This window comes from Oxyura jamaicensis, chromosome 6, assembly GCF_011077185.1.
Source record: "Oxyura jamaicensis isolate SHBP4307 breed ruddy duck chromosome 6, BPBGC_Ojam_1.0, whole genome shotgun sequence".
Classification (NCBI taxonomy): domain Eukaryota; kingdom Metazoa; phylum Chordata; class Aves; order Anseriformes; family Anatidae; genus Oxyura; species Oxyura jamaicensis.
Window position 1 is genome coordinate 17526513 of NC_048898.1, and position 12390 is coordinate 17538902.

Sequence of the window (12390 nt, forward strand, 5' to 3'; positions counted from 1 at the left end):
TGAGCAGCACGGATGGCAGGGCTCCAACGTGTTTATCAAGAGCTCATTGACAGAAGAATAAGGTGTTCTGCCTAACAAGTGCCTTGAAAGCAAAACCAGTCTTGCTTTGAGCTGTCTATGAAAAAACACAAAAGGACAGGCATAAAATTTCTTGTCAAGCCCAAGGTGACCTGGGGTTAGCAAAGCCTGAACATGGTAGGTGAAGGGAAGGGAATAATGTAAATCTGGTGCAAGCCATAGGTGGGTACACATGGTCAACAGTTCCTCTACACTTAGGAGATTCATCTGTATCAAGTGATCTGGGTAAAAACATAAACTCATTGTTGGCAGAGTTTGCAAACAATGCTTAATGAGTCAAATGCTGATTAAAGTTGTGTTGATGGTGAAATTAACTGCACTTGCTTAATCCATGCTTTAGAGATTTCTTACATTTTGTAGAAATGGGAATTTTGCATGAATATCAGTGGGCCTGAAAATAATTCAGGGATGGAAAGCCAACATTCTGTACCTAGAAGAATACAGTGCTTAAGACAGCAGTTGTGATACAGCAAAGGCATTATATCTTTTCAGAACATCTGGGGTTATTTTCACAGCACAGGTAAACTTCCCTGTCTTTTTATATATTCAGTTTTGAAATGAGATACTGTCAAATTGGAGACTGTTCAGAAATGGGTTTCCTTTCAGGAATGAAAGAAAATCAGGGCTAACATCTGAAGGCTAAAACCACTGTACTCATCTGAGAGAAGTTATAAGCTGATTTGACAGCCTGTAAGCACAGACAAGAGGAAGATTTTGATGATGAAAGACTATTATCTGGTATGCAGGAAGCAAAGGATGAAAAATGAAAGTTATTCATTTTTTCTCAGTGACATAAACAGGATTTCCATGAAATGAAAGTTTTAAAACATGTAGTGATTATACCAGAACAACAACAAAAAAGAGACAGGTATGTAGTTTGTAAAATTGAATGCTTATGAACTTTTCATGCATTATGTATTTTTTACTAAGTGATTATTAAACCCGCACAGACTTCAGCTTCAGCATTTACTCTAAGAGGACCGTGGAATTATGATGTGATGTACTACAATTTTGTTGTTGTTTTTCCTGCTGAATTCTTTGGAACGAACACATCCAAAAGCTAAATTAATTATTAATAGTACTCAGAAGTACACAGTACATGGAGGTATGTGAATGACAAATTCTCTTTCCACCACTCCAAAATATCTGAAACTCTGTGAATATTTTAATTGACTCTTACAACAAATAAGCCCCAAATTGTTTAGCTTATAGTACAGCCAAATTTTATTTACTATTCCAAACTTTCTAAATGTAATCTTAAAATCATAGGTCAAATTCCTTTATCAGTCTCATGTGGGAATGAATGTTCTATTGCTTGTTATCATCCATAGCAAAGTATTCATTTTTAAAACATAGATAGGCCACAGGTTATTATTTCTTTCTGAAAAGAGATTGCAGGAGTGAGAGAAAGCAGAGTATTTGATTAGCACTCTGACATTTTTCACTTGTGAAAGCATTTTGCACATATGAAAGTGGTCACATACTCTATCACAGTTACTCAAATCAAAGCCTGAACAGTCCCACAAGAACAGCAGGCGGCTTTTGATTTGTTAGAAAATACTTCTTTTAGTTGAGGAGAAAGAGAAATGTTGCAATTGATCCAGCTTTGATTAACATCTGAATGTTAAGAGGTTTTAATGGTGGTATTTCCAAGTACCTTTGGTTATCTTGCAGTACACACAGTAGCATTAAATATGCATATCCAAAGATCTGGCAAGATATCTCTAAGCTATTCATTCCTTGTTTTCTATTCTAAGCGTGTTCCAGCCCACTGATAGAAGAAATGATCAGCATGCATTCCTCCCACTCCTGAAAATTACCTGGACTAACTACAGTTCTACCTACAGCTTGCCTAGCAATACTTGAATTTTATCAGAAAGGCATTTTTTCTAATCATAACACTTCCAAGTAATAGTTGATTCAGGGCTCAATTCTTTACTCAGGTCAGTGCTGTACAGAATCAAACTTTGCCAGCTGGCAAAATTTCAGCAATTTCTTCAGAAATTTCAACATAAGTGCATTTGAATTGAGCAAGCTATTTTTCTAGATTTAAATTGCTCAATATACAGGCACCAGAAAACATTTGCTTTCAGATTCCACAACAAAGCACTTGCGGAGATCTTCTGGGGACTTGGAGCTCTTTGGGAGCTACACATTACACAATGGTAAGTAAAGGCTTAGCTTTTTAAAAAAAGGAAGGTACAGATCACTATGTTTTAAAACTGCAAAAGAAGGGTATTTGAAAGATTCACCTCATTATGCCAATATCTATATCCCTATTAGATATGGATGTATTCCATTAAAAACTGTCAGAAGATGCAAAGAAAGACATTTATGAAGATTACTGTGATTTGGGTTTTTGCTTTGTAACAATTTGAAAAAAACAACCAACCTACATATATCGCTCTGGGTATTTCACCTGCTGTTATCCTTTTCTCAGAATTGTTTGTGAGAATATTCAGAATTTTGTAAGGTATAGATATGAAATAAAGCATAAAACATAGTCCTTTACAACAAAATGTATAATACAGTGTACTCGTTCTGTTTTTCTCTTTTGTTTTATCAAGACATGTCCTGTTTCAGCTTTTCAAGCCTCCAAATCTGTTTGCAGAATCTGAATCAACAGTTAGGTATTGCTAAATAGATAGACAAAGCCCTATGGCCCAGTCTTCCTCTAATTTGTGCTCACCCAGTCCCCAAAACTACAGACATCAATTACTACCTCTGATGATAATCTAGGGAATGGCATAAGTTTTAAAGAAGAGTTAGCAGTTTCTTTAATATATATTAGGAGATGAAGGGAGAAATTACCATCCACTTATTTCTCTGCTTAAGCTTTCCTTAGGGCTTGGCTTGTCTGTAATCAGTTGGAAAATACTTGGTTGGACAAGGTGATTTGGCACCTCATTTCACATTAATTCATCCAGTGTAAAGGCCATTAAATCCAGTTCAGAAGATCCTGCTCTGCAAGATGGCTGGTGGCGTTCCCTTTGTAAGAGAGCAAACAAGCAAAAAATATTCCTTGAGGTGCCTTGCTCTTGAAAACCCAGAACAACGCAACCCTTATGTTGAACTAGAAGTCCTTGGCATTAGTGTGACAGCGATAACGACATCTATTTTTTAATAAAGGATATTGTTTCTGCCACTGCTTATTGATACCTTCTGTGCTCAGCCTGATTATATGTGGGACCTTTCCTGCTAGCTATTATCCTAGCTGGTGTACCCGTTGGTTGTTCAGAAAACAGTCAGTTCAGAAGCTTCCCCTTCTCTTTCTGTTCAGATCCAACAGAGTTTAGAACTTTGCTCTTTAGAGAGAGGAGCGTGCCCAGTTTCACCTACCTGACATTTATTTGAATAGCAAGATAAGGACAGATGTTGGAGCAAACTAAAGACAAAACATTCACAGAACACAGCCCAGGACAGCAAATGACAAATTTTAGTCATTACTATAAAGACATGAGTACAGCACTCAGACCTCTGGTAGAAGTAGTCTGTGCAGCTGCAAACCTCTGCAGCAGTTTGGAGGAAGCACCACCACCAGCATGTTCTGGACAGCTAATATAAAGCAAGCAGCATCACAGGCCTATTGAGAGAGATCCTCTGTGGAAAACTACAGCTCCCCAAACTCACATAGCCCCATACAGCTGCACAGTATGAGTAGCCCCACAGATCCACTCCAAATGCCTTAAGAGAAGCCTTACAAGAGACCAATTTTAATGTTACTCTCCTACAGCTTCACAGAACAGGAGGTACTTAGACAATGTTCCTTTGACTGGAAGCCATAGAATTAAAGTTTGAGAGTTTCAGTCTTTCTCCTTTGCTTTTCTCCTTCTAGCAATGGTGCTCACCATGGCAGCTGGCTATTCTACCCCAGAAGCCTCAGGAACCCCAAATGGCAGAGCCACTGTGGACATTAAGCATAGTACTTTTCCCAGACCAGTCCATAGTCCCTTCCCCTCCCTTTCACAACACCAGAAATGCCTCTTGGCCCTGTAAGAAAGAAGCACCTAAAAGAGCAAGTGTCTTCCAACACAGAGGAGATTCCCTGTGGCTCTTCATGGTTCAGAAATTTTCACTCTTTTGTACATTTATGATTCAAGTAGTTCAAGGTAAGCAGCAGAGCTGTCTAAAAGAAAAGCCTCTCATTAGTTTTTTCAATCTTACTTCCAAGCTGCAACAGCCTCTGGAGTTCAGAACAGCAACTATTCATTTCACAATCCTTTTGTGTTGATCTGGAAGTGCTATCAAGAAAACTGAAGTATATTCCTCACTGCTTCTCATTCTCTGGCCATTTCTAAACTTTTGCCTTAAGTTATCCAGCTTGAGGAAGTCATCAAAATAATCTGGGGCTCCAGACCCTCTACCCCAGTAAAAGTACCCATACAAAGTTATGCAGGCCTTTTCAGAGAAGTCCTGGGTGTTCAGCAAGTCCCAGGTGACACCTCTGAATACCTCTTGCAGATGTTTATCTGTTGCCACCACTAGGCAAGAAGAAGGATGACCAGACCTGTGGGTGCATGTTTTGACAAGATATTTCACACGCCGCTAAGCAGAATATACAGCACTGGGATTCTGCCCCAAGGCACTAATTTGTGTTTCTTCTCTATCCAGCCACCTATTTCACAAAACCTATCAGAATCTAAATCGTTATGCAATCCAAAGATTGCCAAAATTTTGGTGAAATGGCTGTGCTCAGAAGTGAAACACTGGGATGCTACACAGATAGTGATGTACAGGAGAAATAGCTAACTCTGACTCAAAGACAATAAATAAAGCACTAATAAGAATCTGACAAGGCTTTTAAGTCTACTATGGGAGCTTTTGGTGATTTGTAGAGTTTTGACTTTGACAGGGAGGGATGCTGCAGACACATTTATGTTACATCATTTTGTCTCTTCCCATGCAAGGAAAATGCAGTGAAGTATCTGGATTTCCCTTTTCCACATATTCATGTGCACATAAGGTTGTTTCTAACTCTTTTTTCAGGTTCAGTGACTTATCTTTTCAAAACAAAGATAATCAAAGTTGAATTAAATTAATGCCATGTGCTCCATGTCTCTTTTACAGCAAAGCTTTCTCACCTTCCTTCTTGCAATGGGCATCATTGTGACACTGGGTGATGCATACTGCTTTACAAAAATAAACAAGCCAGGGGAGTCTGACAAAGGTAAGAACAGGGAAAGTGCTCTCACTTGATAGTTTTTTGTTGGGTCAGCTCTATGCAGAACTGCTGGGAAGGGCCCAAAATACCAGGGAGGTGGAAGTTGTCAGAAAGACCTGAATAAGAGGTTTCAGCACCAAGGTTCCAAAACGAGGGAAAAATGGATTTTTCACCTGGACTGGGTATAGTTGCAGCAATACTATTGCTATTGGTGGTGGGTTGCTAGTGCTATGCCGGCATGCAGAGTTGCTTCTGGAGTTGAGAGCATTTCTGAATGCAGTGTTCTAGATGGCAGACCTGGCTGTTTGGTTGCTCACTTTCACCCCAGGTCTGTAACACTGAGACTGTCTCTAAGAAATAATGAAGAAACAAGTTCAGGCTCTCAAAATAGTCCAGGTAATAGCCAGGAGGACAAAATGACTTCTGTTTAATTATTTTAAACATTGAACATTTTCAGAAAATATACAGGCATTTTTAAACCATTCATCTTTAATGTGGAGGCTTAAAGAACATATTTTGTTTTGTTGCTGTGTTATGCAGGCTGTGTTCTGGATGGAAAACTGTACCCCTTTGGACATATCTCAAGGACAGATGATTGCTTCCGATGCAGCTGCACCGAAAGCCAAATGCATTGCTGCTCCCTGTAAGTCTGAACTCACTGGCAGCATCATTGCCCATAGGAAGACCACAGGTTTCCATGTGCTGGGAATAAGTGAGTCTCTAAAGGCACAAGAGAGCCTTTCCTCACCCCTCACAGAGGGATAAAAGCCACACATGTCTTTGGATGACTTGGCTCCTTGGGTTAGTTCACTTTCTGCTGACTGGGGGTGGACACAGGTTCTTCCAAGCACATCCAGTTGGTGCTTGCCTTTAACGCTGAGCCACTTGTGAGCCCCTCTTACACTGTGGTTAAGCTATTCCTTGGCAGGGAAAGTGAAGAGTAGAAAGGAGTTCATTCCACAAGCCACTTAAGTGCAGATCCTGCACTTAACTCAGAGATGCTTTTCTCCACTGAACATGCAGACACTAGAGTGGCATGGCTCTGCTCTGAAGTATCTCTTTCCAACATCCTCTTTTCCTCTTATTCCACCTTCTCAAAAGGCCAAAATGGCTTGATTACGATCATTGCCTTTACTCAGGTGACACACACTGTCAGGAAACAGAAACCACACTCTAAGCATACTGAAAATAATGAAAAATTGATGGAAAAGAGATAAAACATGCTGAGACCATGTTTATGTCACACTGTAGAGTGCTGTGCTAAAAAAAATACCCATACTGGTACATCTACATGTCATTGCAGAAGGACATCTGCTGAGGCACTGGAGGCTGTAGCTGTGGGTACTCAAGCTAGCTAGGCTGGTCTAAGCCACAATTTCAGAGATTTCTCACTCTGCACTAGTTTGGTAGTTCAATATATAGTCACTGAATTATTGAATCTTTTATTGCTCTCAGTCTAACATATTTTTTTCTGATTGTCAATGATAGCTTTCATACTCCTGCTCTTTATGACAAAGAAAAATGTAAAGTTGTTTTCAACAAGAGAAAGTGCAACTATGATGTTGTGGAGAAGAACGACCCCTCCAAGGAATGCATTGTCCACGGTCGTGTGGGTTAACAATGTACCTGCTCCAAGCCTCTCTGCACTGTGGAATTCTCTGCTTCCTACAGACGCTTTGCCATCAAAGATGCTCAAAGACATGGGAGATCTTATAAAAGAGAGTACTTCAGCAGCTCACTTTTAATCTCCCAATTATTCTAATTCAGTAAACAAGATGCATAATCAGATACAAAGTCTTATTTCTGTTATTACTTGTATTGGTATCACTGAGCTTTGTTGAATGCAATAAATCCAGACAAAGCATCCAGAAATGCTTCATAATGATGGCTCTTTTTATGTAACAATGCTGGGGAACATCACCTTCCTTGAGAGATGAACACATTTATCTCAGTACTCCAATGTGCCATACACCAGTGCCCTGGCAGAAGATGCTCTCACGCTTTGCAGGTTCTGTTCTTGCCAAGCATCAGAGCAGCCATATTAGCTCCCCAGGTGTCAAAATTTGGAGGGGAAGCACTGTTTGGGATATGCTCTGCCACAGCTCCTACTCCAGGCACACAGTGGCCTAGGGAAGGGAGGAGGACACTGGACCAGATTCCCTTCAGTACGCCGTCTCCTTCATGTCACAGTCTCTGAGGTAATCTTTCAATAGCTTCTTGTTAGGGACTGGCACAGCTGTATCCCACCTGCCAGATACTCAGAATCTACAGGGTTTGAGGAGAACCCAATGCCAGCACAATCTTAGCTGTCTCAAAGTATGCTCTTGGGATGCAGAGCCTGTATCATGTCTTTGCCAGAGCTGAACATGCAGATGAAATATCTACTGCCAGGATCCAGAAAAGACCTTGCTAAATTAAACATATACTCTCGTACCACTACAGCCAGAAGTGCAAGCCTTCAAACTACAGTGTAATTCTTCGGGAGGGAGTCACACTCAGCCAAGCTAACAAGCCTTTCTATTACGTAATAGGCAAAGCACCAGTGATTACTGATCAAGTAGAAAACATCAGATTTTTAAGCCCTTGTCTTCCTACTACATTTTCTTTCTTCTGGGGCATTAAGAATGGCTGCTGAGTAGAGGGAGACACATTTCCCCCTGGCTTGTTGCCATATTTCAGCCAGACTTCGGACACAACGAAATAGAAGAGGTTTCAGAGAGAAGCAACCAGTTTTCTTTCACAACCTGCCACTCCTCTGACAGTTAACTCCCAGATCAGCCCAAAGCCAGGTACTCACTTGCCAAGGCAACATGCTTTCCACCTGCCCTGCTGATTCTGAGGGAACCTAGTACCTAGGTCTGCTGCTGTGAGCTTGCAACAATGGTCTGCTCCAGTTTGACAAACTAATTTCTGGTTCCAGTTCACAGGAACTGCAGCCTGGCCAGCCGGGGAGTAACAAGCTGTATAACAAAATGGACCTTGTAGCTTGGACAAGTACACACTGTGAGTTCCTAGTTCCCTAAAGCATTCATGAACTGCCCATGGAGGTCATTTGCACTACTGCAGGAGTTTTGGCAAGACCCATGTTGCTAAAACCCGTGACTTCTGAAAAATCAGTGAGGATAACAGATCATTGCCCTTTTTCTCCCCCTCCCTCTCTCTCGCGCTTTTTTCTCCAGCCACATCATCACCCAATGACAGTCACTGTTCCTCTCCACAGCCCCCTCTGACTTGCTGCCAGGTGTCCTCCTCCAGGCTCCACTCCTGAAGCCTGTACACGCTGCACTGCTTAATGGTTCTTGTCCACACTGCAGAGAGAGCTGGGTCAGCACCTGGAGATGTGCTGAGCCACAGCTTCCTCATGCCAGCTGGAGAGCCTGAGGCAGTAATAAAAGGCAGATCTTTATAGGCTGTGTACAGAACAGACATTATGACCATGGTGGGGCACATGTAGGCTTTTCTTCTATGAACAGGTAGTTCTTTGCTAATAAGAACCAGGGATTTTCTTCCTGCACACATCCCACTAAAACAAGTGAATCTGTGTGCCTAAATATGTTCACCATGCACTGTTGCAAAAGATCTAGACTTGGCATCCATCACATGCCCTTCAGATGGGAAAGCAGAGGGGAGTTAGTCTAATTTTCCACTTCTGACAAGGTATGAATTATGTCTTCCCAGGTACTGCTCCATGTTCTATCTTCTGGAAGGAAAAACGGTGAACACAGCATTCCTTGTTCATTCAAATACTCGGTCAGCCTGCAGGTGCTAGGACCAATTTGGTACTGGAGAATCTCCAAAATAGCAGAGAGGTGGAAACAACCTTCTGACTGACAGGGTAGGTTGCAAGGACAAGTTACAGACCAATGCAGCTGTGTGCTGGAGTCCTGTGTAACATGTTGAGAATGCCTTCTCTGTGTTTTTAACATAGCCATTGGAACAATGAGAGTCTCCTCCTATAAAACTCAGACTTGGACTTCTGCTGAATGACACTTACACTGGGCTGGAATTTGGGGAGGTAAATTCCTGTCTGCGTGAATGGACAAACTAACACAAAATTAATGATTGGCTGGGATTTGACGAGGGAAATAGCAAGAAAAACATGCTGCAAGGTGAGTTAATCCACTGTGTACTACAGTTTCACTAAGGGCAACCCTTTCCTGTATAGCATTGCTGGGCATTGCTGCTATTCTGCCTTGCCACCATTTGCCCTCTGTACTGGAATGATAGCTTCATTTCTCTTGTTCCTTTTTTTTTTTTTTTTTTTTTTCCTTAACATGAGATCTTGAGACTGCCTTACCCTCCCAACACAGCAGGTGTTCTCCTGCCTCTGTTTCATTTGAACAGCTGTGCTATGCCCTGACATCAGCATCTGCTCCCCTGTCCTGCCTATTAACCCATTGCTGAGACCACCCCAAACCCAGTTTCCTGCTACACGCAAAGCTCCTGCCTGGGGCCTCCCAAATCCCTGTGTTTCTGCAATCCAGAATTTTGGATTCTGCCTATCGCTGGGGATAGAATTTCAGTCACAGATGGGCTTCTAACAGAATCTCCCACTGATTAATGGACTACATCTGCCCACAGATCGGAGACCAGGCAACAATACCCTATAAAATGCTGCTTCTACACAGTCTCTTATCTCCAGAACTGATCATTACAAAAAAAAAAAAAAAAAAAGTCTGTGCTTAAGCAATGTATGGTTTGAAAACAAACACCTCTTCCAGGGTAAGTGTACTGTTTAATGATACTTCTCAGTCATGAAGAGTCTGTTGTCTTGTAAAAATGAGCATTCTTAGGTATGGCAGGGATCCTCGCTTGGCCCAAAATAAAGTGTCACCCTATGTTCATTCAGCAGAGGTACTAGCTTCTCAAGAAAACCTGTGTCAAGCTCTGCCAGCCATTAGTAAAATCAGAAGGATTTAATGTGGAATGTTTTCCCTGGCTTTATTTTTGGTAAATTGCCTATGAACATTGTTTTAAGCTTTCTTATGGCTTCATTTGAGATACCTCTTTTTGGGAAAAAATATCCAAGCATTTTGCAAGCGTTAGTATTACATTCTTAGCCTTTTAAAGTCCTCTGCACTGTGGGCTGGACATCAGTCAATAATTCCATGTTTCTGTAAAATTGTTTCCTGTGAAGCTGAAGAAAATGTGAGGGGCCAGAAATAGAGTCCGTTCAGCTTTTTCCAGCATGTACATTTGCTTTTTTTTTTTTTTTTTTTTTTTTTTTTTTTAAACCTGACCTTTATCCACTGATTTAAGCATGTTATTCCTCAAACTTTTGCTTCCCCATAAAGAAAAACCATATGCATGTGGAAATGAACTTACTCATGTTGCTGAAGGTAAATTTTCTCCAAAGAGATTATGTATCTTGCAGAAGAGGAAGACTTTTGAAACTTGTCCTGAATGGCTTATTCCTCTTTCTTACAGCTCATGTAAAAATCATAAAGAGCACAGCCTCAACTGGTACCTGTGTGAACCCTCTCACTTAAAAAGCAGACAGCTGTTGCTTCTTAGCAGAAAAAATACTTTGAGCATGGAGATTCAGAGACTTCCTACTTACATAGCTCATACAACTGTTTCTTGAGAAAAATCAGCTTTCATATTATTTTTTTTAAATTACAGTTTTAAAAATCTTTTCATCGCTAACAAAAGTGACATGGTGGCTTCTTTTGGATTACTTTTTAATTCAGATCACTGAGAACTGTACACATCAACATTAACAACCCAGTTGTCACAGTTGGGATCTGTGCCATACCATACTGGAATTATTTCTGAATTTCAAGTTTTGCCCTACCATAGTCTTACAAAGTAAGACTACATTTTTTTCTTCTGAAATATATGAAGTCACATTCATATTCTTAATATGAGTAGTTCCTCAGCAAGACCTCAGATTCTAAGTGATTTGCAGATGTTTTTCAGTACTTAGAAATGAAGTAGAATTTAATTCTACATATCACCTTTTTTGGATCCTTATTTATTTATAATTAGGAGCTTTATTACCTTCTAGAGTCCCAAGGGTTTCTGTAGAAAGTAGGTGCAAAATTTCTTACACAAGAAGATGACTTTCTCACTGCAAGAAGATTTCCAATGTTTTGACAATACCAGTAAAAGTATGAGTGATTGGAACAAGAAACCTAGCACACCTTTTGGATCTCCAGCTTAATATAGCCATTAATGTTATGGAACTGGGAAGAAACAGCACATTTGATGAATATGATTCATAATTAGCATATCTTCCCAGAAGACCCCATGTGTGGGGAGGCCCATCTTCCACTGCAAGGGCACCTCCTCCACCACATCCACTCAAGGCAGAATCTGAATCAGCACAAACAAGAGCTGACACCAGAGAAGCAAGGAAATGGATTCTGGTGAGTTTACCAGGCAAAGGAATCATAGGAAATGTAGAAACTGACCTAGAGGTGCCAGAGAATAATCCAGCTTCACTGAAACCCACAAATTCCCTCCAGACTTCTTAAAGAGAAGTCTTTCAGTTTCAACATGTAATTGTATTGGGTTTTCTGCTGGGAGGGGAAATGCTTAACAGCATGCTGCCGACAATGTTTTTTGCATTCATGAGACAAACCTACTGTAGAAAAGCAAGATGTTACACCACTTACCCTCTGTTTTGAATATTTGCTATTATTTGTGTACCACCAAGAGAAAACTTCCTTCTAACAGTTTTACTGTGTAAAAAGGACGCCATATTCTTTATTGCTGTTTAACTATGCTTCTCCTTAAACAATTGTCCCGTCTGACATGCAAATGTGGAAGACATCATTCAGCAGTTGTAAAGCCAACATACACTACACCTAGCATTGTCCATTTAAGATCACCATGAATTTATTTGTAAAATTGTGTTTACTTATGATCTGTGAGCTGATATGCCTCACACTTCCTCTTGCTTTCTCCCTTCGAATGGCAGTGCCAGTCAACTTACTGCTTTTAGCAACTGGATATGTGAACTCGTCTTCCATAAGGAGTACAGCACATACACTTGCCCCTGCAGAAAGCAGAGCATTCACAGAATCACAGAATCACAGAATTTCTAGGTTGGAAGAGACCTCAAGATCATCAAGTCCAACCTCTGACCTAACACTAACAGTCCCCACTAAACCATATCCCTAAGCTCTACATCTAAACGTCTTTTAAAG

General features: G+C 40.7%; 1 protein-coding gene across 1 annotated transcript; it reads left to right on the forward strand.

The window, feature by feature from the left end:
* The first annotated feature begins 2087 nt into the window (after positions 1-2087).
* LOC118169335 (beta-microseminoprotein-like) lies at positions 2088-7111 on the forward strand. The gene is made up of 4 exons (XM_035330574.1): positions 2088-2243; positions 5146-5245; positions 5780-5882; positions 6728-7111. The coding sequence occupies exons 1-4, from the start codon at positions 2241-2243 to the stop codon at positions 6855-6857; spliced, it is 336 nt and encodes a 111-aa protein (XP_035186465.1). The 5' UTR covers positions 2088-2240; the 3' UTR covers positions 6858-7111.
* Positions 7112-12390: the final 5279 nt, after the last annotated feature.

Excerpts from the sequence above, each read along its gene's own strand:
- LOC118169335 (XM_035330574.1), top strand. Across the intron at positions 5,246-5,779 it reads GCCAGGGGAGTCTGACAAAG|GCTGTGTTCTGGATGGAAAA; the intron begins GTAAGAACAGGG and ends TGTGTTATGCAG. Across the intron at positions 5,883-6,727 it reads CAAATGCATTGCTGCTCCCT|CTTTCATACTCCTGCTCTTT; the intron begins GTAAGTCTGAAC and ends TGTCAATGATAG.